Raw genomic sequence first — 25636 nt, forward strand, 5'->3', positions numbered from 1 at the left:
TATATTTTCCATCAAATATATGTTGGAAATTTCAAAAGAGTTCTCAATGGGAAAGCAGATCAAAAGCAATCACTTATGCATGTGAAAACAATCCTAGTCATTACTGAAGGGGCCACCTGGCACACGCCCTGGAGGCAGCCCGGTTCCAAAACGAATTAAATCACTTTTAACCCGGTGTATCCTTCCCTCATTGGGGTAACCCGGGCCAGATAATCGAATCCCCTCAGTGGCTACTGGCTGGTGCTCTCGACTGTCTGCTGCTTGTGAATGAAACGCCATTTGTAAACAGTTATTGCTGATGGTGTAACCGCGAGACTAGCGGAAAAAGTCGAACAAGGCGAAGGAGACAACGGAAAGTTACGAATTATGAACATGCTGTGCCCCCACCCCTTTTCAATATGGCTGCCGTATCTACACTCTCCAGTAACGCTCCGATTGGATATTGACTCGACTCTGTATCTTAATGCCTCTTATTTTTTGACTTTATCAACGATATTTAGTATCAAATTCAATCTGAATCTATTACTCTCCCTTATTTTATTTAATGCATTAGCAAACCTTCACCAACCACTACGTCGGGCCTTTTCCCCCAAAACAACCAGGTGCCAACAATTCGTATCCATCAACAATTTCCAATGGTTTGACTACACTTTTCCTTTGTTATTTCTTAATGAACAATGTGTGAAAACTGCGCCGAGCTGGTGGAGGTTTTAAATGAAAGTAAGTGAACATTTTTTATTAAATGTTTTGGTGCCGTAGTGGTCCCCTAATGCTAGCTAGCTAGCGTTAGCTAAGTCAGGCTACCTGATGGAAGCTGGACAGCTAGCAATCGTACCCGGTTCTCCACTAGCCAGACAGCTGCCAATGTAAGGCCTTGTCTTGAATTAATGATCTGAATGTAAATGGAACCTTGTCTGCAACTTTGAGGCCTGTCTCTGTCAAATCGCTGCAGGATGAAGGGGATGCCTGAGCAGATTTAACTGGCTTGCTAGCTAGACGAGATTCTGAACATAATTTAACTTAGTTAACTAACTAATTAGATTGGGTTGATGCCATTGTATCTTAACTTGGTTAGCTAGCTAACTTAACAGTTTGGTTAACTGCCTGTATAAATGTGGTTTGACATGCATTTGGCCATAACAAATGTTTGCTACACATTGCATGTGCCTTTTTTTTGTCCGAGACTAGAGAGGTGACTGTGGAAGTGGTTATGTTGTGCAGGCGTGTTCGCTCTTTCTAGCTAGCCTGTCTGGTTATGTTTGTCAGTTTCACGTTGACTAACGAGTTGTAACTAACGTTAACTCATTGACTAGTCAGCTAGCTGTGGTCAACTGGCATCAAAACGGACTGATTAGTTTTCATGTTTGAGTTGCCACAGGCGCTGTAATATAATTTTGCCAGATTACAAGAAAATGTTTAGCATTGTCGGCTAACGTTAGCTGAGTAATATGGGGTCACTAGTTAATTTACGTAAATACATTAAACAAGCAAGCTAGCTAGCAAGCTAGGCATGTAACATATGCCAACTATGACTCATTTTAGTTTTTGTTTGCTAGTTAACTATTATAAGCTTGTTCTAAATCAAAATAAAATGTGCCTACGAATGCCATTGGATGTATTTCCTAGTTAAGATTGAAATGGACAGTAACGTTAGAAAAGATTATTTGCTAGCTACGAGGTAACGTTAGCTAACTAGGCCATATTGCTTTCATAACGGGATATGGGAGCCAATAAACAAAGGCCCATTTTTTGGTTGTTTTTTTAGGGCTACGTCTCTTGTTTCCGCCATTGCATTTATAGCTAGTTATACGTCTATGAAATTGCAAGGATTTGTATATGTGGTGTGTGCTTGTTTTACCTAGTTAGCGAACTGAATATGGGAATGCATTGGCGATGGTAGCAAGAAGACACTGCTGACAGTCTGCCTTATGGCCTGGTGTACTGTGCTTCATGCCATATGAGTTGTTTGCCATCAATAATATGGGATTTTGCATTTTAATCTTAAAACTAGTAACCAAGCATATTTTTGTCTTACACCTATTGTCAGTCTGATATTAGTGACTAAACGTTTGATTTGGTGACTTGGACAAGAGGGGAGTAATCGTTTTTTAAAATTGTCTCCATGTTTTGGGAGTATATCCAAACCCATATGGTAAAGCAGTTGTGGGTTGATTATTGCAAGACCCCTTTGAAAGGGGGATCATGATGGTGCAGCTCAAAGGGTCTTTCATCCTGTCAATACACATTTAAAATAAACTAGATTAATGGAATATTACAACTTATCCCCTCCGCAAATCTGTTATTCAAATGAGCAATGAGTATGACACTAGGTGCTCAGATTAATTTGGTGGTTTGTAGGCAAATTACAGAAAGAGAAATGTAGCCTTACTTAAATGTTGGCCATGTTGATCAGTGGACACACATTCCCTTGTGTATTATGAAAGTGTGTGGAGGAGAAGGCCTATGCCACTAGTGTTCTAAAACGGCCTCCCTTTGTGTTTGAGCAAAACACCCTCTCTCTGGCCCACATGTATGTCTATGAACAATGGTTTTGAAATGGCTAGTAGGCTACACAGTAGTATGTTTTCACAGTAGAGCTGCTGTTTTACATGTGACGGGGGTCTTCCCTCTGTTGAGTAAAACAGAGTACACCTCTGTGTGAGTGTTTGTCGGCACCAGGCTGCCGCCAGTAGAGGTGTGAGAGTCTTGTCAAATCAAATCAAATCAAATTTATTAGTCACATACACATGGTTAGCAGATGTTAATGCGAGTGTAGCGAAATGCTTGTGCTTCTAGTTCCGACAATGCAGTAATAACAACAAGTAATCTAACCTAACAATTCCGCAACTACTACCTTATACACGCAAGTGTAAAGGGATAAAGAATATGTACATAAAGATATATGAATGAGTGATGGTACAGACGGCATAGGCAAGGTGCAGTAGATGGTATAGAGTACGGTATATACCTATGAGATGAGTACTGTAGGGTATGTAAACATAAAGTGGCATAGTTTAAAGTGGCTAGTGGTCCATGTATTACATAAGATGGCAAGATGCAGTAGATGATATAGAGTACAGTATATACATATACATAAGAGATGTGTAATGTAGGGTATGTAAACATTATATTAGGTGGCATTGTTTAAAGTGGCTGGTGGTACATTTTTACATAATTTCCATCAATTCCCATTTTTAAGGTGGCTGGAGCTGAGTCAGTTTGTTGGCAGCGGCCGCTAAATGTTAGTGGTGGCTGTTTAACAGTCTGATGGCCTTGAGATAGAAGCTGTTTTTCAGTCTCTCGGTCCCTGCTTGGATGCACCTGTACTGACCTCGCCTTCTGGATGATAGCGGGGTGAACAGGTAGTGGCTTGGGTGGTTGTTGTCCTTGATGATCTTTATGGCCTTCCTGTGACATCGGGTGGTGTAGGTGTCCTGGAGGGCAGGTAGTTTGCCCCGGGTGATGCGTTCTGCCGACCTCACTACCCTCTGGAGAGCCTTACGGTTGTGTGCGGAGCAGTTGCCGTACCAGGCGGTGATACAGCCCGACAGGATGCTCTCGATTGTGCATCTGTAGAAGTTTGTGAGTGCTTTTGGTGACAAGCCGAATTTCTTCAGCCTCCTGAGGTTGAAGAGGCGCTGCTGCGCCTTCTTCACAACGCTGTCTGTGTGGGTGGACCAATTCAGTTTGTCCGTGATGTGTACACCGAGGAACTTAAAACTTTCCACCTTCTCCACTACTGACCCGTCGATGTGGATAGGGGGGAGCTCCCTCTGCTGTTTCCTGAAGTCCACAATCATCTCCTTTGTTTTGTTGACGTTGAGTGTGAGGTTATTTTCCTGACACCACACTCCGAGGGCCCTCACCTCCTCCCTGTAGGCCGTCTCGTCGTTGTTGGTAATCAAGCCTACCACTGTAGTGTCGTCCGCAAACTTGATGATTGAGTTGGAGGCGTGCATGGCCACGCAGTCGTGGGTGAACAGGGAGTACAGGAGAGGGCTCAGAACGCACCCTTGTGGGGCCCCAGTGTTGAGGATCAGCGGGGTGGAGATGTTGTTACCTACCCTCACCACCTGGGGGCGGCCCGTCAGGAAGTCCAGGACCCAGTTGCACAGGGCGGGGTCGAGGCCCAGGGTCTCGAGCTTGATGACGAGTTTGGAGGGTACTATGGTGTTAAATGCTGAGCTGTAGTCGATGAACAGCATTCTCACATAGGTATTCCTCTTGTCCAGATGGGTTAGGGCAGTGTGCAGTGTGGTTGCGATTGCGTCGTCTGTGGACCTATTGGGTCGGTAAGCAAATTGGAGTGGGTCTAGGGTGTCCGGTAGGGTGGAGGTGATATGGTCCTTGACTAGTCTCTCAAAGCACTTCATGATGACGGAAGTGAGTGCTACGGGGCGGTAGTCGTTTAGCTCAGTTACCTTAGCTTTCTTGGGAACAGGAACAATGGTGGCCCTCTTGAAGCATGTGGGAACAGCAGACTGGGCTAAGGATTGATTGAATATGTCCGTAAACACACCAGCCAGCTGGTCTGCGCATGCTCTGAGGACGCGGCTGGGAATGCCGTCTGGGCCTGCAGCCTTGCGAGGGTTAACACGTTTAAATGTTTTACTCACCTCGGCTGCAGTGAAGGAGAGCCCGCAGGTTTTGGTAGTGGGCCGTGTCAGTGGCACTGTATTATCCTCAAAGCGGGCAAAAAAGGTATTTAGCCTGTCTGGGAGCAAGACATCCTGATCCGCGACGGGGCTGCTTTTCTTTTTGTAATCCGTGATAGACTGTAGACCCTGCCACATACCCCTTGTGTCTGAGCTGTTGAATTGCGATTCAATTTTGTCTCTGTACTGGGACTTAGCCTGTTTGATAGCCTTGCGGAGAGAATAGCTACACTGTGTGTATTCGGTCATGTTTCCGGTCACCTTGCCCTGGTTAAAAGCAGTGGTTCGCGCTTTCAGTTTCACGCGAATGCTGCCGTTAATCCACGGTTTCTGGTTTGGGAATGTTTTAATCGTTGCTCTGGGTACGACATCGTCAATGCACTTCCTAATGAACTCGCTCACCGAATCTGCATATTCATCATTGTTGTTGTTGGACGCCGTGCGGAACATATTCCAATCCGCGTGATCAAAGCAGTCTTGAAGCGTGGATTCAGATTGGTCGGACCAGCGTTGAACAGACCTGAGCGCGGGAGCTTGTAGTTTTAATTTCTGTTTGTAGGCTGGAATCAACAAAATGGAGTCGTGGTCAGCTTTTCCGAAAGGAGGGCGGGGGAGGGCCTTATATGCGTCGCGGAAGTTAGTATAACAATGGTCCAGAGTTCTGCCAGCCCTGGTCGGACAATCGATGTGCTGATAGAATTTAGGGAGTTTTGTTTTTAGATTAGCCTTGTTAAAATCCCCAGCTACGATGAATGCAGCCTCAGGGTGTGTGGTTTCCAGTTTACAGAGAGTCAGATAGAGTTCGTTCAGGGCCATCGATGTGTCTGCTTGGGGGGGAATATATACGGCTGTGATTATGACCGAAGTGAATTCCCTTGGTAGATAATGCGGTCTACATTTGATTGTGAGGAGTTCTAGATCAGGTGAACAGAATGACTTTAGTTCCTGAGTGTTGTTATGATGGTCACACCACGTCTCGTTAATCATGAGGCATACCCCCCCGCCCCTCTTCTTACCAGAAAGATGTATGTTTCTGTCTGCGCGATGTGTGAAGAAACCAGCTGGCTGCACCGACTCCGTTAGCGTCTTTTCAGTTAGCCATGTTTCCGTGAAGCAGAGCACGTTGCAATCCCTGATGTCTCTCTCGAATGTTACCCGTGCTCGGATTTCATCGACCTTATTCTCAAGAGACTGGACATTGGCGAGTAGTATGCTAGGGAGTGGAGCGCGATGTGCTCGTCTCCGAAGCCTGACCAGGAGACCGCTACGTTTGCCCCTTTTTCGGCGTCGTGTAGCTTCGCCGGCTGGGATCAGGTCCATTGTATTGGGTGGAAGGCAAGACACTGGATCCGTTTCGGGAAAGTCATATTCCTGGTAGGAAGGGTGGTTAGTTGACGTTAATCGTATATTCAGTAGTTCCTCCCGGCTGTATGTAATGAAACTTAAGATCACCCGGGGTACCAATGTAAGAAATAACACATAGAAAAACAAAATACTGCATATTTTCCAAGGAACGCGAAGCGAGGCAGCCATCCTGTTCGGCGCCGGAAGTCAGGGTGTGAGACTGGCAGCCCCATGTGTGTGAGACTGGCAGCCCCATGTGTGTGAGACTGGCAGTCCCATGTGTGCGTTCACTAGGTGACCCCTGATCCCAAATTTGCTGTAGTGGCATGCATGAAGCCGGGAATGTTTTGTGTGTGGCTGCATGCATGCAAGGGAAGTGAGGGACTTACTGAGGGAATGAAGGGTTTCAACCTGCTATTGAATATGCTGTGCAAGTAATCCTGCAGGGTGGCAGGTAGTCTAGCTGTTAAGAGTGTTGGGCCAGTAACCAAAAGGTCACTGGTTAGAATCCCGTGCCAGTTAGGTGAAAAATCTGTCGATGGCCCCTTGAAGAAGACACTGCTAATTGCTCCTTTAAGTCGTTCTGGATAAGAGCGTCTGCTAAATGACTAAAATGTAACATGTGACTGCCATTGTCAATCTCCACACACCCTGCTTTAAGATGCTGTCTGGCACTGTGGCCAGCAAGGCAGAGGTTGCTCTTGAGCATAGATCTCTGGGACCAGCTTACATGCCCACCCTTAGCCTAACACTAATCCATTGATGTAAAAAGCCAAACTGACCGTCGATCAGCACCTAAGCCAACTAACGTTACTTCCACCAACGCAGGCAGTTGAGCTCAGCAGAGCCCTGCTTGTAGGTGTCTATTTTCCTTCTCTAATGTTTTGTTACAAGCTCAACGCTTTGCTGTCAGAACAATGGCTGGGATATTCAGATTGTCTTATCTGGGGATGATCGCAATGATTTTGGTACAGGCCACCGAACACAATGTCATGGATTGTTTTATGAAGGGAGCTGGGAATTTTGGAGGAGTCTAGTCCAAGATAAAACAACATTTTAATAAAGTGGTTGAGAAGGGAATAAAGGCAGACACACACACAGTTAGGTCCGGGTTAAGACAAGGTGCCCTGGTGAACTTCAGAACCCTGTTATTTCTTCATCTCAAGAACAGACCCACTTACCTAGACACTAGTTCCGCTTTATGTGTTCTGTTTCTCTTGGTAGTGTTTTGGCACAACTCCAGTCTTGTTATTAAGCCCTATGCGTGATAAGAATGTCACATTGAGGCCTAGTGTCAGTCAGGTATGGAAACGTTGTCACAAAGTTTGCATGTAGGCTGCACCTTTTTTAAATGACACTTTTCCCTCAAACATAACGTGCAATATTCAATGTGTATTTGATTTCATTAGCAATTTATCTTAAGTCCAACTTTTAGTTGGCAGTGAAGAAAAATAAGTATCAGAATCTCTTCAAGTATTCCAAAACAACCACAGGTGCTCTTGTCGGGAAATAGTACTAGAAAAACCCAACAAAAATTATAACCACAAATGGGTCCGAAGTGGCATAAAAAAGTCTAACGTAAAGCACTCGTGTGGGTTTCCAAGTTAAAAAGCCTTTAATATGTCGGCTAAGTCATTTTGCGTATCAGCTAACGCTTTCATCGGGGTGTCCTTTTGCTTTTCTTGTTAGTAGCCTTGGCATGTACGCCAATGTGAAGTGACAATATGGTCCGTTTTGTCTTTTGTTCTGAGAGCAGAAAATAGCCTGTTGGTACAACAACAACAGATCTGTGGTTGAGGGGTGGGTGCGGCTGAAAATGATGCATCACAAATGCAGCCTCCCTAGTGTCACAAATGTTTTTAATTTACATCAATGACTTTGTGAAAGACACAAGTGCTTTGGGGTTGCGGAATAATATAGGCAATGCTGCACTTTCCACAGAAAACTTTGAGCTGAACTTTTGACACGGCAATAACCTTCCATTGGACATGCCTTGCCCCACACGTTGCTGACATTTTGTTTTGAGACTGTCTGTGTGTATGCTTGTGTGTCACCAATAGAGATGTGCATGGTTATACGAATATCCTAAAGGATGTTAGTATTTGAATACTTGTGCGAATACATTTTTGCATCAAGAAAATGTATAGGCCTATTTTAACACAAAGGCATTTTCTAAATTAAAATATCCATGTGACATTATTAGATACAAGGTCCGTGACAGTTCAAATGATTAATTTACTAAAATCAACTGTTTAAGTATTTATGACTTGCCCTGTTAAAAAAGTCCGGTAGCTGTCTGGTAGCCTTCACGTGTCGCTTGTTGTTTTATGTTGGCCAATCAAAGAGGCTCAATGTGTAGTGAGCGTTCACTACACATTGAGACGGAATTAAATTACGGAATTAATAATTAGCAAAATGATTTAGCTACAGCGAGCAACCAATAGGTAGGCTTTAGTTTTATTGAATGGGGTTGGGGAGAGGGTGCTAAATGTGGCCTCAATTAGCCAAGCTACCTATAGTTTTTGTAGGCTACTCCAGTCAAGACGGGCACTGTTACATGGGATGATAAATAACATTGGCTGCTACAAGTTAGCTAGTCTAGGCTGTAGCCAGGCAGCGTCTCTCTCTCTGGCCGTGTCTAGACTTGACAGTTCATGCAGATTTAGTATTCTGATATAGAGTTCTGATTTATGGAATTCCAAACATGTCATGCGTCTGGTGTCCACAGTGTGTCCGGATTCCCTTTTCCAGCGCTATATTCAAATGCCAGTATGCATTCTAAAAACAGTGGACTAGGCAAAATATGATAACACAGCAACAACTGATTGCAGTAGCGAACTAGTGTTGCAAACTAGCCAGCTAACCTCTGTAGCTAGTCAAGAGCAAGCAATGCTAAATGGATTACAAACGGGTTAGCATAACTCCAGCCAAACAAAAACATTATTATTTCATCGTTTTGATGTCTTCACTATTATTCTACAATGTAGAATATAGTAAAAATAAAGAAAAACCCTTGAATGAGTAGGTGTTCTAAAACTTTTGACCAGTAGTGTAGTTCCTCCAACAATATAATGAAAAGGTGCCTCTCGGTCCCAAAACACACGCTTTCTGGAGACTTGTGGGAGGAGTGCTTGCTGATAACATCGCCCAATGTTTGCGATTTCGGTAGCCTGTTTACATCCAGACTTAAGAGAAATCGGCACACAATGCGTCCCTGACCATCTCCTGAAGTGGTCAGCCCGATCTGAACACAGTCACAACGCAAAGTGACTTTTCAATGCGATCTTCGTGTTCTGATAGCAGTAGTCGCATGTAAGTGTCAAGTGTAGACACTACCTCGGCCTGCCTGCTCGCTCCCATCTCACCGGCATTTTGTCATGCAACAGTGCTCAGGTTAATAACATTAGTTTATTTCTAATATCCGGATACCGACAAAAATGTCTGATACTATTCAAATAGTGAAATGTATTTCTACCCCCATTCCTAGCCACCAACACATAATACAGTAGCTGACTTTAGCCTGTAGTACAAGCCAATGCTGCTTGGGAAGGCACGTTGGTGTGGAGTACCTGTTAGTTGTCGGCAATGGGGAGCCTTGCCTGGCGCCGTGCTAATGTGGTGCTGAGGCACGTTTCTCACCAGAGGCTTGAGACTTCCATGGGTCAGTCTCCCATCCAGACTAGAGAGACGATCATCTCTGTTCTCCTGTTGACCAAAGGACCGTTCGCATTGCGCCTCCGGAAATATATTTTGTTGTTGTTGTAGCAAAGTGTCTGACAACCACTATTCCATCTTCAACGGTCTTGGATAATGCCTCAAATATTTGCATTGCAATTTCAGCTTCCAATGTGTGCTATTTTCTAGCGCGTGGCCACCATATAGGCTAGTAGCCTTTGAACAAGCAGTGTGGGTCAAGTGTCATGTCCTACACTTGCCTTTTCCATGTACATTGAACTGTACTCACCACCTTGTCTGCTCTCTCTCCCCCCCAGTATCGGATGCAGACAGCAATGAGGGCCTACAGCTGAAGAAGGAGCATGCTTTACGAGTCTTCAGCTACATCAGCTCATGGACCCAGAGGTCAGTCTCCCGCTCTCCTCTGTTCCCCGCATTCATTATTCTTCCACGGATTCGTCCCAAATGGAACCCTGTTCCCTATTTAGTGCACTTCTTTTGACTCCTATGTAGGGAAAAGTGTTTCATTTGGAACGTAGGCCATTAATATTTAAAAGGGGAGGATATCTGCTCCTGGATAACTCTCTGAAGTCATTATCAGCCATGAATTCATAATTTATTACTAGCGCTAAAGGCTAACCAATGTGTTTTAAGTGTAGCTTAGCATGCAGGCTAGGTAAGGTCACCAGAGGACAAGTAGGTCATAATAGGTTTTTCGTCTTGCTTAGTGGTGGTTTTATTGTTGTTTAACTAGATGTGTGTGTGCGTGCCTGCCTGCCTGCGCGGAGAAGAGCCTTGAGGAATTGTTGACCTTTCATAGTTGTTCTCCCACTTCTGTGAGATCAGGGGAAGAAGTGCTTGACTGATCAGGGAAAGTTGACTGGAGGCATTCCTCTAGTTTTGCATTCTTCTCTTTGTGTTTCTGATTAGTGGGATCCGTCGTTTGTGTGGGATCCTTCATGTGCGTTAATTGGTTGCTGTCTTATCAAAATACATTGGGGGGGAGATAATTTCTAAAATAGGATGGTCAGTAATATAGTCAGACAGGCATTTAACATTACGTTAATGTCAAAAGAAACAGAATTCATGAACAGAGCTCAATAGATCAAGGGCTGCATTCAATCAAATCCTCCAATGCATATTCTGCATTGTTGTTAATACAACTAAAGCCTACTTACATGTCTTATTCAGAATGTGAGTGAACTGAATCTTTTCTGTTGCAGATACCTAAAACTAGGCTCCTCTTGCTATTTTATTTGAATATGGGGAGAAAAGTATGTTTCTTTGCCTTATTCGCTTCAATGCAAGTTTGATTGAATTGAGTCCATAGATGAGTCTCTCTAAAGATGGCTGGTTGTTGAGGCCAACACAAGCAGAAGCTGCAGTTCACTGCAGTGTGGACTGTGCATTGCCTTTTTATGGTTCCCAAACGTTTTGATTCCTTGACCATCCACATGGAATGAGTCAGCCTCGAACTGCGACCCCAGTAGGAGTTGACTGTGACTCACCGGTGGGTCTTCGTGATTCGCATTTCACTCAATCTCTCTCGCCACCCCTCCTTTCCCTCCACAGGCAATGTCTATGCTGCTTCAAGGAGTACAAGCACCTGGAGGTGTTCAACCAGCTGGTCTACGCCCTCATCAACCTGGTCATCGCTCAGGTCACCAGCCTGAGGGACCGCCTCTGCAGCGCCACCAGCCAACGGGGCGTCACTGACACAGGGGACGGGGCCACAGGTGGCGCGGAGGCGCCCGTGACAGAATGGGGAGGCGAGGGAGGGGGTGGAATAACTGGAGTTGGGCCACACCCCCAGCAACCGCCCTCCTCGCCTGTTGAGGACGAGCCGTTGAATGTGGAGAGGGACTCGGCGGAGGAGGATGCCGCCGGGGACGCCCCGGAGCAGAACCAGAATAACAACAACCAGAACCCAGTCCAGGGGACGAGCCAGGCCCAGCAGGAGGCCCCCAAGCCAGAGGAAAGTAGTAGTGGTATTGGGGCGTCTGAGGCTGGAGCTAGCAGCAGTACGGACAGCCAGGCCCAGGAGGACATGTTTGACTCGTGGAGCACCGAGGACCGGGAGAAGCTGCTGCTCTGCGCCGCCAAGATCTTCCAGATTCAGTTCCCACTGTACACGGCTTACAAACACAACACACACCCCACCATAGAGGTAATGGAATGACACACCCTGATACCACACAATACATACCCAAACCCCACTGTAGAGGTAAACGAATAACATGGTTCCCCCTACACAACACCCACCCCACCAAAGCATTAATGGTTTAATATGTACCGCCGACACAACACACATTGCACCATAGAGGTAAAAGCAAAACATGCGCCCATACACACAACTCTATTATGGAATCAGTATTTGTCTCCATGGGATACTTGACAATGACATTGGTGTCATCCTGTTCTAAAATGTTCTCCAACATTTCTCAGTATACAATATACTCGTCATACTTTCTTTTTGTTTCCTTTTTCCAGGACATCTCTGCTCATGAAAGCAATATCCTCGGCTCCTTCTGTGACATGAACGTAAGGACTCCTCCGCCCTCTTTGTTTTTTCTACTCCACTGTTTCGTCCAAAAACACAATACTCAATCTGCCTGATTGTCGCTTTGTGTCGGTTCCAACTCTTTACAGCAACATCTACGTCTCTCAAATGGCACCCTATTCCCTTTTTGGAGTGCACTACTTTTGACCCGGGCCCGTATGGCTCTGGTCAAAAGTACTGCACTATATAGGGAATAGGGTGCCATTTGGTACGCATCCTACGTCAAGTCCTTTGAAGTAAAGGCCCATGCCTTAATGTCTGGTCTGCCTGTTTGACCAATCGCCAATCTCCTCCTAGTCCCCTCTCCTCACTCCTGTGGTCATGTTACTCATCTCAGTGATTTATGACATCTGGGTCTATTTATATTTTATTGGGAAGCTGCATGAAAAGTGGCATGCCCAGAACCCAACAGCTATGTCCCATTTAGGGCTGGGAGAGTAGGGAGGCAGGACTCTGAACACTGTTCCCAGGTTGTTGTAATGGGTTTTCACTCGAGGAGGTTTGGTGTTGATTTGGTTAACAATAGGTCCTAGAATAGTTCTCCCTCAGGGGTCCAATTACAAATGTTTCCTTTAGGACCAGGGGAGACAGAGGGAGAAGGCTCTCTAAACACTGATCTCAGGTCCCTCTTGTGGCTTTTCAGGCCAACGTACACATGAGGTGTGAAATGTGTCTGCAGTATATTTTGCGGTTTTATTAAATTGAGGCTCATTTCCACCTCCAAGTACTGTCGATCTTTCCCCGGAGTACAATAATTTGTCTCAGGCTAATTTAATAACTTTCCAGCTCGTACCTCTCCACCATATTAAACATTTTTAATGGGCTTTTAAGGGATATTTTTAGTGGACAAAGTTCATAGTCTGCATCAGACCGGAGTTCAGATAGTATTCTGTGCTTAATTGACCTTGCCTAGTTGGAATAAAACCAATGGAATACTCAAATCAAATTGTATTTGTCACATGCGCCGAATACATCAGGTGTAGACTTTACAGTGAAGGATGTGGACACCAAGGAACTTGAAGCTCTCAACCTGCTCCACTACAGCCCCGTCGATGAGAATGAGGGCATGCTCGGCCCTCCTTTTCCTGTAGTCCACGATCATCTCCTTTGTCTTGATCACGTTGAGGGAGAGGTTGTTATCCTGGCACCACACTGCCAGGTCTGACTTCCTCCCTATAGATTCTCATCGTTGTTGATCAGGCCTACCACTGTTGTGTCGTCTGCAAACTTGATGGTTTTCGAGTCGTGCTTGACCATGCAGTCATGGGTGAACAAGGAGTACAGGAGGGGACTGAGGACGCACCCCTGAGGGGCCCCCGTGTTGAGGATCAGCGTGGCACATATGTTGTTACCTACCCTTACCACCTGGGGGTGGCCCGTCAAGAGTCCAGGATCCAGTTGCAGAGGGAGGTGTAGTCCCAGGGTCCTTAGCTTAGTGATGAGCTTTGTGGGTACTATGGTGTTGAACGCTGAGCTGTAGTCAATGAATAGCATTCTCATGTAGGTTTTCCTTTTTGTCCAGGTGTGAAAGGGCAGTGTGGTGTGAAATAGAGATTGCGTCATCTGTGGATCTGTTGGGGCGTTATGCAAATTGGAGTGGGTCTAGGGTTTCTTGGATAATGGTGTTGGATGTGAGCCATGACCCACCTTTTAAAGCACTTCATGGCTACAGACGTGAGTGCTGCAGGTCACCTTGGTGTTCTTGGGCACAGGGACCGTGGTGGTCTGCTTGAAACATGTTGGTATTACAGACTCAGACAGGGAGAGGTTGAAAATGTAATTGAAGACACTTGCCAGTTGGTCAGCGCATGCTCTTAGTACACGTACTTAGTACACGGCCTTGCGGCCAGATGAATGTTGACCTGTTTAAAGGTCTTACTCACATGGGCTATGGAGAGCGTGATCACACATTCGTCCTGAACAGCTGGTGCTCTCATGCATGCTTCAGTGTTGCTTGCCTCGAAGCGAGCATATAAGTAATTTATCTCGTCTGATAGGCTCCTGTCACTGGGCAGCTTGCGGCTCTGCTTCCGTTTGTAGTCCGTAATAGTTTGCAAGCCCTGCCACATCCGTCGGAGGGCATAGCGGGATTTCTTATAAGCGTCTTTAGATCAGTGCGGATGTTGCCTGTAATCTATGGCTTCTGGTTGGAGTATGTACGTACGGCCACTGTGGTAAAGACGTCATCGATACACTTATTGATGAAGCTCCCTACTTATCTGGCACACCAGGCAGGCTTAAGCAAATGCTCAAAGATTTCTTATACTATGTACCCAACTCTGGTCTGCATACTCTGTCCTGAATAGACTGCAAAAAAGTCATAATCTCGATGGTGGGAAATAACTAGACAAGTGAAAGCAAATTCCCAGTATACATCCATCCACCATATTGCTTTCACCTATAGTTCTGATAAACCAAAAGGAGATGAGGGTATGACACCACTTGAAACCATTGAGTTGCACCAGTCTCTTCCACTATGATTTGCGATATGAAGCAAAAGTTAGTTTTCCATTTCTGTGTGGACAATAAAGTTGTATTGACCTTGTTTTTCTCCTGTGACCAGGATGTGGAGGTCCCCTTGCACTTGCTGCGCTATGTTTGCCTGTTCTGTGGTAAGCACGGTCTGTCGCTCATGAAGGACTGCTTTGAGTCAGGCACGCCGGAGAGCCTGCCCTTCCCCATCGCCCACGCCTTCATCACCATCGTCTCCAATGTGAGTAGGAGTTGATCCCAAAATGGCACCACAGCCCACTTGGCAGCAATACATTAATCCAGCCACCCAACAGTGCAGCCCAACCGCCGAATATATATATATATCCACCCAATCCTGGATGCATTTACCACTACCTCCAGATGCTGTTTCAGCGCCATATGCAGATGTTCTTGATGCAGTTTCTATGTTGTAGCACAGCTGTTTCGTTTGGGAATGCTCTCTCCGTCAGTAATCGCAGTGAATAATCCGTTGTCAGCCAGCTCTGTTAAAGTGGCATCCGTTTTTAGGTTTTCCACTGCTTCTCACACATCTCAAGGGATGTCAGTCTGATTCCAAATCCGTTTGTTCTCTCCACACACAGATCCGAATATGGTTGCACATTCCCGCCGTCATGCAGCACATCATACCGTTCCGCACGTATGTAATACGGTAAGTTCACACACTCCATATCAATGAAACTCTGTGGTGAAATCTCTATTTACTTCAGAGTGAGGATAATCAAGTCATCATTAGTTCCTCACCGCCAGTGAGTTTTCATTAGTGCCTTGAAATCCCTAATTAGGCATGTATCAATACAGATTGAATCACAAGTGGTTTTAATGTTAGTCATGCTGTTTTCCCCATATCTAATACAGCTCTATACAATATGGCATCCCATACTGCTGCGTAGTGCTTTTTTTCCTGCAGTCATTGTAAGAGAATAAGAAAATGGGGCAGAGAGAGGAGAGTTGCTGTTGCAATCGGAGCTCCTCCCGTCAGAAATGGCCCAAGGGGCTGTTTGAGATGCATATTGAATTTGGATACACAGTGCTGGGTTGTTCAACTCGCCCGCCACTTTTCAACACACAATCAAACGCACTTGATAGAGATGCTCCCCTGAATATTGGATGTAGTATTAGGGAGGACATTATGCAAATAGTGTAATCCAGCATATTGGCAGTCGATTAGCATAAATCAAGGATGAATTTAGTGGATGCTCTTACAAAGCAAGCATATTTTTGTATTTGAGTTGAATTTCAAAATTCAATCAGATACTTGACTGTGTATATTTTTTTTCTGGATGGAAAGCAATTGCAGCTGAGAACCCTTTCTTGCTGTGCCACCAACTGGTGTTGCTAGGAAGAGCTTCCCTCGCCATGGTAACAGTGGCCAGCGCTCCAGTCAGCTTCTCCTCACATGACCTTGGAGCAGCCAGACATCTCGCAGGCCTCGTCGTACCTCTGTCATGTGACCTGGGTGGGCTGGTTTAACTGGTCCTGATGTCCAAATGGAACATTCCTTAGTCATTTTGATCCTTAGTCGATGAAGAATGATGAACTGTGACTTTCTGACTCCAGTGCATTGCCACCTTATAGCGTATCACTACTTCCTCCTGAATTGAGAAAAATTTCTGTTTTCTCAGAAGTGATTAAAAAAATACATACTGTATCTTATTGTTCGCAAAGACTAGATTCTCATTGTAGCCAACTATTGTCATGGTGCTTCTCTTCTGAGTGTTGCAGCCAGCCTCGATAGATGCCCCGCACTTAGTCCTGACTGTTTAGTCCCATTTGTCCAGTCATTATGTCCAACCTGTCTACCATGTCTTTAAATCAAAACAGAACAAATAAAACTATCTCCTAATGAAGGGACTTCCTGGTTTTAAACAAAGTTAACTCAATTCCAAATGTGTCCCTCCCCAGGTACCTGTGCAAGCTGTCGGATCAGGAGCTGCGTCAGAGCGCGGCACGCAACATGGCCGACCTGATGTGGAGCACGGTGAAGGAGCCGCTGGACAGCGCGCTGTGCTTCGACAAGGAGAGTCTGGACCTGGCCTTCAAGTACTTCATGTCCCCCACGCTCACCATGAGGCTGGCCGGCCTCAGCCAAATCACGGTGAGACTCACACGTGCACCCGGAGACCCATACACCCACGCTCACACGCTGCCGTGTTGCTTGCTCTTTGGGAGTCTAGGCCGGGTTACTGTGAAGCACATTGTGACAGCTGTTTTGTTTTTGACACAGGTATACATTATTAAAGCTTCACTAGGACTTTCAGTCTGATGTAACTAAGACTTTTACGCAAGGGTCAATAACTCAATAAATGAAGTACACTGGTGTGTACATACATACGTTCATAACATTTTTTATTACTCGTTTTCTCCCCACAGAATCAGCTCCACACCTTCAACGATGTCTGTAATAATGAGTCTCTGGTGTCCGACACCGAAACGTAAGTCAATTGATTTGATTTTACAATGAAACTTAAGTCGGTTCTGTCGATTTTTACAATGGAACGTAAGTCAATTGAGTTGATTTAGCAGTGCGTCACGGACCGTAAAAGCAGCGTACCTCAAACTGTCCCTTCAGGTCAATAGCAAAGGAACTCGCTGACTGGCTAATCAACAACAATGTGGTGGAGCACATATTTGGACCAAATTTGCACATAGAGGTAAGTTTTCCCATTCCAAGTCGATACATTTTTATGGGCAATCTGAATTTTAACTCCCCTGTTAATGCAGAGTTTGTGCCTCTTTGTTGTCGTTCCAGATAATTAAACAGTGCCAAGTGATCCTGAACTTCCTTGCCGCAGAGGGCAGGCTCAGCACCCAGCATGTGGACTGCATCTGGGCCGCAGCTCAGGTAACTAGGTCCTAAACACCAGAGGCCGCATTTATAAAGATTTTCAGCGTAGAAATGCAGATTTTTAGTATACATTTAGCCTCTAATCAAATTGAGGGACCTAATCCTAGAGCAGCACTCCTACTCTGAATTTGCATATTTATACTTATTTTTCTTTACTGTATTCTACCAATTAGTTTTGCTATCATAATACATTGAATTATTTTTGTTCTTTTCCGTTGATGTTCTCCTTGACCCTGTCTCTCTATCTGTTCTCCCCATGTAGCTGAAGCACTGTAGCCGTTACATCCACGACCTGTTCCCCTCGCTCATCAAGAACCTGGACCCGGTGCCGCTGCGCCACGTCCTCAACCTGGTGTCTGGCCTGCACCCCAGCGCACACACCGAACAGGTACACACACACACCACACATCATGAGTGCCCAATGGTAGTTGATGGTATTCTACGAATTACCTAGATCCGGGAAGATGCCAGTATCGCGATACTCGTTAGTATTGTGGCAAGGAAACACAACACTAAGCAAATTTAGGCTACGGCAAAGAGTGGACAATCAAATGTTGAGTGTGATTTGATCTACATATCACCAGCTCCGCACCCCCCGCAGCTACTTGCCCAAGCCTCCCCAGCTTCTCTTTCACCCAAATCCAGATAGCTGATGTTCTGAAAGAGCTGCAAAACCTGGACCCGTACAAATCAGCTGGACTAGACAATCTGGGCCCTTTTTCTAAAATTATCCGCCGCCATTGTTGCAACCCCCTATTACTAGTCTGTTCAACCTCTTTCATATCGTCCGAGATTCCTAAAGATTGGAAAGCTGACGCGGTCATCCCCCTCTTCAAAGGGGGAGACACTCTAGACTCAAACTGTTACAGACTTGTATCCATCCTGCCCTGCTTTTCTAGTCTTCGAAAGCCAAGTTAACAAACAGATCACTGACCATTTCGAATCCCACCGTACCTTCTCCGGTGTGCAATCCGGTTTCCGAGCTGGTCACGGGTGCACCTCAGCCATGCTCAAGGTACTAAACGATATCGTAACCGCCATCGATAAAAGACAGTACTGTGCAGCAGTCTTCTTTAACCTGGCCAAGGCTTTCGACTCTGTCAATCACCGTATTCTTATAGGCAGACTCAACAGCATTGGTTTTTCAAATGACTGCCTCGCCTGGTTCACCAACTACTTCTCAGATAGAGTTCAGTGTGTCAAATCGGAGGGCCTATTGTCCGGACCTCTGGCAGTCTCTATGGGGGTGCCACAGGGTTCAATTCTCGGGCCGACTCTTTTCTCTGTATATATCAACGATGTCGCTCTTGATTCCCTTGTTCCACCTCTACGCAGACGATACCATTCTGTATACATCCGACCCTTCTTTGGACACTGTGTTAACAAACCTCCAGATGAGCTTCAATTCCATACAGCACTCCTTCCGTGGCCTCCAACTGCTCTTAAATGCTAGTAAAACTAAATGAATGCTCATTAACTGATCGCTGCCCGCACCTGCCCGCCCGTCCAGCATCACTACTCTGGACGGTTCTGACTTAGAATATGTGGACAACTGCAAATACCTAGGTGTCTGGCTAGACTGTAAACTCTCCTTCCAGACTCATATTAAGCATCTCCAATCCAAAATTCAGTCTAGAATCGGCTTCCTATTTCGCAACAAAGCCTCCTTCACTCACGCTGCCAAACATAATCTTGTAAAACTAACTATCCTACCGATCCTCGACTTTGGCGATGTCATTTACAAAATATCCTCCAACACTCTACTCAGCAAATTGGATGTAGTCTATCACAATGCCATCCGTTTTGTCACCAAAGCCCCATATACCACCCACCACTGCGACCTGTATGCTCTCGTCGGCCAGGCCCTCGCTACATATTCGTCACCATAGCAACAACCACCAGTAGCACGTGCTCCAGCAGGTATAACTCAATGGTCATCCCCAAAGCCAACACCTACTTTGGCTGCCTTTCCTTCCAGTTCTCTGCTGCCAATGACTGGAACGAATTGCAGAAATCGCTGAAGTTGGAGACTTATATCTCCCTCACTAACTTTAAGCATCAGCTATCCGAGCAGCTTACCGATCGGTGCAGCTGTACACAGCCCATCTGTACATAGCCCATCCAGCTCCCTACCTCATCCCCATAATGTTTTTATTTACTTTTTTGCTCTTTTGCACACCAGTATTTCTACTTGCACATCATCATCTGCATATCTATCACTCCAGTGTTAATTTGCTAAATTGTAATTACTTCGCTACTATGGCCTATTTATTGCCTTACCTCCTCACACCATTTGCACACACTGTATATATACTTTTCTATTGTGTTAGTGACTGTACTTTTGTTTATCCCACGTGTTGTTTTTGTCGCACTGCTTTGCTTTATCTTGGCCAGGTCACAGTTGTAAATGAGAACTTGTTCTCAACTGGCCTACCTGGTGAAATAAAAAATGACTTTGATAAGGAGCTTTATAGTCACATACACCCAGTCTAACAGAGCTGCTCTTTGTCTTGGTCACCTGCCCACCATAAAGATCCTATAATTGTGATTCTGTATGTAATTCTATGCGGCCCACCCTCCTTCCTCAGACCCTGTACCTGGCCTCCATGCTGATCAAGGCTCTGTGGAACAACGCCCTGTCCGCAAAGGCCCAGCTCTCCAAGCAGAGCTCCTTCGCCTCGCTGCTCAACACCAACGTCCCCATGGGCAACAAGAAAGGTACGATGGTTATGTCTGTGTATTTCAAGGGGATATATATATATATTCTTTGATCAGTGATAGTCAACAACTCCGGTGCTGTTAAGTGGGTGGTATGCAGGTTTTTGGTCCAGTCCAGCACTAATCAAGGTGTTGAATCGGATGTTTTAGTGCTGGGATGGAACAAAAGTCTTGAACACCTTTTAGATAACAATAACCATGGTTTACCACTTGCTTAGATAAATATGCTCTTAAACATATCTGCTGTATATAGACTACCTTATGTTTTGTGAGATGCGGAATCTGATGCATCAAGCCTCTGCTTCTCGTCTCTACCCAGGCTCCCCAGCGGCCAGCCCGGACAGCAGTGACAACAGCGACACTCACCACAGCGGCGGTAGCGACATGGAGATGGACGAGCAGATGATGGGCGGCAGCAAGCGGGGCCAGCAGAGACTCTCTGACACGGAGGTTAGCAGCACTCTAGTGATGCACGTTCTCAATACATTTAATGGGAATTGCTATTAGTAGCAAACTGTTACTTTCCAGCACTGTTCAGAAATCCATGCCTTGTTTTTTTTGTTTGCCTAGCCGCTGTCTCCAATTGCGAACTTTTTAGACTTTTTATCAAAAACCTAATCTAAGTCAATATCCCCGATTTATTAGCATGTCTCGTGGTTCTGATGTATGGCCGGTTTAACTGGAACTGATTTGGTGTCCTCTCTCCGCCCCGTCCAGGAGTCGATGCAGGGCAGCTCGGACGAGACGGCCAACAGCATGGAGGAGGGCAGCAGTGGGCCGGGCAGCAGCAGTGGCCACAGCGAGGGCTCCAGCAACGAGGCGGGCTCCAGCCGTGCCAGCCAGTCAGCGGGAAGCCCCGGCAGCGAGCTGCACTCTGATGACATGGCTGACAGCGAGGTCCTCAAGGAGGAAGAGGAGGAGGAAGATGACGAAGATGATGATGAAGATGAGGACGACGAAGAGGATGAAGAGGGGAACAACCGGGGTGTAGCGGCCGAGGGCAGTCCGCAGAAGCAGCCCCGGGACCAGCCGGAGGTCAGGAAGCGGAAAGCGGGCGAGGCGCTGGTGGAGGAGCATGGCGACAGAACCGAAAGAGGGGCAGGAGACGGACCAAAACCCAAATGTTTGCCCTTTAACCCCGAGGCAGCCGTCGGCATGGTAACGGCTGCGGTATCGATGGAGGGCCGCATGAGGATGCTGGACGCCTGCTCGGCGCGGCCTGAGGGGCCCGAACAACAACATTCAGAGATGGGAGGCCCCTCATCTCAAATGGCCCCGGGCCCCCAGGAGCAGACCTGCCTGCCCTGCCCCGGGGACTTCCTGGGGGACGCCATGGGCAACGAGCTGTTCAACTGCCGACACTTCATCGGGCCTCACAACCACCATCATCACCACCACCATGAAGGGTAAGACTGTCACCATCTCTTTTGCTTTCTTTACGCTAACCTGTATCTTCTGTCTCTTTCACAATGTTCTATGTTTGGCAAATTTACCTCGGGAGATGAGGGTCTTTGAAGGCTTCTATCAACTACAGACCCCAACCAAGACAAACTGTCCGTGGCCGGTTCTACATGTTGAATCAGGACCAACTACTAGCAATTATGTCGGCGCCCAAATGAGTCTAGACACCATCCATAGACGGTTGAGTTGCCTGTAGTTGCATAGATGTGTAGAAGTGTCCAGTCAATCATTTCTACATTTGTCATGAGGAACTAGATGTACACTGAGGGTACAAAACATTAGGAACATCTTCCTAATATTGAGTTACACCCCGTTTTGCCCTCAGACCAGCCTCAATTCGTTGTGGCATGGACTCTACAAGGGGTCGCAAAGCGTTCCACGGGGATGCTGGCCCATGTTGACTCCAATGCTTCCCACAGTTGTTTCAAGTTGGCTGGATGTCTTTTGGGTGGTGGACCAATCTTGATACACATGGGCAACTGTTGAGCGTGTGAAACCCAGCAGCGCTGCAGTGCTTGACACACTCAACACGGTGTGCCTGGCACCTTCTACCATACCCCGTTCAAAGGCACTTAAATGTTTTGTCTTGCCCATTAACCCTCTGAATGGCAGACATACACAATCCATGTCTCACTTGTAATAAACTGTAATTACTTTGCTACTATGGCCTATTGATTGCCTTACCACCTCACGCCATTTGCACACACTGTATATAGACTTTCTTTTTTGTTGTTGTTTGTGTCGCACTGCTTTGCTTTATCTTGGCCAGGTCGCAGTTGTAAATGAGAACTTGTTCTCAACTAGCTTACCTGGTTAAATAAAGGGGGGGAAAAATATATATATATTGTCTCTAGGCTTCAAAATCCTTTAACCTGTCTCCTCCCTTTCATCTACACTGATTTGAAGTGGATTTAACAAGTGACATCAGTAATTGATCATAGTTTTCACCTGGATTCACCTGGTCAGTCTGTCATGAAAAGAGCAATGTTTTGTACATTCAGTGTACATGTATTTGTTTTCCTTGCAACGTGAATCTTGGGCTTATTCAAGTGACATTAACATGCATTGCCCTTCTAACATTGAATCATCCACCAGGCACATGGTGGACGACATGCTGAGCGCAGATGACGTGTCCTGCAGCAGCTCCCAGATCAGCGCCAAGTCGGAGAAGAACATGGCCGACTTTGACGGTGAGGAGTCTGGCTGTGAGGAGGAGCTGGTGCAGATCAACTCGCACGCCGAGCTCAGCTCCCACTTGCAGCAGCACCTGCCCAACCTGGCCTCTATCTACCACGAGCACATGGTGCAAGGTAGGCTGCACTGCACGGTGCACCTAGGGTTGTGAATTTACTTAAATTTACCCAAAATTCCCAGGTTTCCCAGAAATCGTGGCTGGACAATTCACAGAATACCGCACTCGCGGAACGGTTTACCCACTTATTGCGCACCGATAACGGCCCTCAGTTTACAGCAGCGAGAATCATGTAGTTGCGGTTCTACTAATCATCTGGATGGGGCAATCCAGTCAAATGCTTTCACCATCAGTTAATCCCGTGTAGCTCAAGTGGTAGAGCATGGCGCTTTTATTTCATTTTTATTTAACTAGGCAAGTCAGTTAAGAACACATTCTTATTTACAATGACGGCCTACCGGGGAACAGTGGGTTAACTGCCTTGTTCAGGGGCAGAACGACAGGTTTTTACCTTGTCAGCTCGGGAATTCGATCCAGCAACCTTTCGGTTACAGGTCCAACGCTCTAACCGCTAGGCAACCTGCGCCCCTGGCTTGCAACGCCAGGGTTGTGGGTTCGATTCCCACGGTGGACCTTTATGACAATGTATGCACTCCCTACTGCTCTGGATAAGAGCTTCTGCTAAAAAAAAACGTTAAACTTCTACCTGTAAACGTGACAGTATGCCATTCCATATGGCTGCTTTCTTATTGCCATTCTTAGTGTCACTCGATTTGTTGTTATCCTTGCCACATTTTAGCATGATATTTTAGCTAGACATTTTAGCACTTCAATAAGTCTTTACTGAACCTTTCTATGGCTCTCTTTTTCACCAGCGGCTGTGTTTTATTCCTCTGCAGGCCCGCAGGTCCACAAGCACCAGTACTCTGGCAACGCCGTGACTGACATCAACCTGGACAACGTGTGCAAGAAGGGCAACACACTGCTCTGGGACCTGGTGCAGGATGAGGACGCGGTAAGAACCATGACACTGGATTACACTGTGCACTAAGAAAGCATTCTGGTAGCGACTTTCTTGCTGAATAAAAGCAAGTAGCATGCCGCCTTGAAGCCTAGCGGCATAGAAGCAGAGTTTGAGTTCCCAGAAAGAAGTGACACATTATGTTGTCTAAATGTTCATTCACCGAATAAAAATACTTTTAAAAGTCTATGCTTTTCCATCCCATTTTTAACCTCTACGGGATCGGTGTCCCTATACCAGGACGGTTGATGCTAACGTGCGCTAATGTGACTAGAATGATGTAAGTAACAGCCAACTTTCCAGGACATAGGCATGTCTTATATGGGCAGAAAGCTTAAGTTCTTGTTAATCTAACTGCACTGTCCAATTTACAGTAGCTATTACAGCAAAATAATACCATGCTATTGTTTAAGGATGGTGCACAACTACAAAACACTTATCACGGCAACTGGTTTAAAACATTCACCTCTGAAGGTAAATAATGTACTTCAGTGATCTTGCTCTGATTTGTCATCCTGAGGGTCCCAGAGATAAAATGTAGCGTAGTTTTGTTTGATAAAATACATTTTTATATTCAAATGTTGGAACTGTGTTCTACAGTTTGAACCCCTGCTGTCTCTGGCTCCACACCCACTCCGCCCAGCCATCTACATGTGTGAAAGTTAATGATCCATCATGTATGACATTTTGTATTACCATATCATTTTTGTATGTTCTCTATAGTTATGTACTTGAAAATTGAATTGACCAATTCGGCACGTTTGGGCAGACTTGAAACAAAATACTGTGCAGTATTGCGATGCTTCACTGGATCTATCTGAAACGTTGCACACACACTACTGCCATCTAGTCGCCAAAATCAAAATTGCACCTGAACTGCTATATTATATTATGGCCTTTCTCTTGCATTTGAAAGATGAGGGGGAAAATGGTGTTGAAAATGCATGTTGTTTTGGTTTGTATTATCTTTTACCAGATCTAATGTGTTATATTCTCCTACATTAATTTCACATTTCCACAAACTTCAGTGTTTCCTTTCAAATGGTATCAAAAATATGTATATCCTTGTTTCAGGTCCTGAGCTACAGGCAGTTAGATTTGGGTATGTCATTTTAGGTGAAAATGGGGGGGTGGGGAAAGTGTCCTATCTTTAATTAACTCTGTCGATGGTTTTGGCACATAAGGTCCATGATAACTAGCAAATGTGCCCACTCTGGTCTTGGCACATGCGCTATAGCCAACAGCTCGCAAATACAATGTGGCTGCCTATAACCAAATAAAAATGTCACCAGCATACAAATGAAGACCCTCGATATTTATTGGAAAGGAGCATCAAGCTCATTACTGTCAACTTTCACCACCCTGTGAAGTTGATTTAGATGATTTCATCTGGAGCTTAATAAACTGCATGCTTTTTCAAGTTGTTAGTGACAAGACCATGCACAGCATCGCATGACTGTAAATATATCTCAAAGTCATGGTTAGTCTATCAGCAATTGTGCAATTTGCACTGCAATTTGTTGCATATCCTAATCAGCGACCAAAAAAGTATCCACCCTTGTCTAGAGTATTTGTTTTGTTTGTTGACTTTTTTGGGAATTTTTCGACAATTTGACAGTTTAAATCAGGCCTGTTATGAGTTTGTTTTTTGTTTTGTTTTTCATATTTTTTT

At 45.6% G+C, this 25636-nt stretch overlaps 1 protein-coding gene across 7 annotated transcripts in view; it reads left to right on the forward strand.

The window, feature by feature from the left end:
* Positions 1-378: 378 nt before the first annotated feature.
* LOC139568736 (ubiquitin carboxyl-terminal hydrolase 34-like) overlaps positions 379-25636 on the forward strand; it is a 61877-nt gene continuing 36619 nt past the window's right edge. For 3 of the 7 annotated variants that reach the window (XM_071390773.1, XM_071390774.1, XM_071390776.1), the window contains exons 1-16: positions 379-720; positions 9992-10079; positions 11247-11841; positions 12165-12215; positions 14798-14947; positions 15309-15376; positions 16630-16822; positions 17098-17159; positions 17297-17378; positions 17477-17569; positions 17835-17960; positions 20161-20290; positions 20610-20740; positions 21008-21696; positions 22847-23061; positions 23819-23958. In XM_071390773.1, the coding sequence (XP_071246874.1) occupies positions 678-720; positions 9992-10079; positions 11247-11841; positions 12165-12215; positions 14798-14947; positions 15309-15376; positions 16630-16822; positions 17098-17159; positions 17297-17378; positions 17477-17569; positions 17835-17960; positions 20161-20290; positions 20610-20740; positions 21008-21696; positions 22847-23061; positions 23819-23958 (2856 nt within the window). In that variant the 5' untranslated portion in view covers positions 379-677. The remainder of the gene's footprint in view (positions 721-9991; positions 10080-11246; positions 11842-12164; positions 12216-14797; positions 14948-15308; positions 15377-16629; positions 16823-17097; positions 17160-17296; positions 17379-17476; positions 17570-17834; positions 17961-20160; positions 20291-20609; positions 20741-21007; positions 21697-22846; positions 23062-23818; positions 23959-25636) is intronic. The other 4 variants (XM_071390775.1, XM_071390777.1, XM_071390778.1 and 1 more) reach the window with 2 other exon arrangements.

Source organism: Salvelinus alpinus, chromosome 2 (assembly GCF_045679555.1).
Source record: "Salvelinus alpinus chromosome 2, SLU_Salpinus.1, whole genome shotgun sequence".
NCBI lineage: Eukaryota > Metazoa > Chordata > Actinopteri > Salmoniformes > Salmonidae > Salvelinus > Salvelinus alpinus.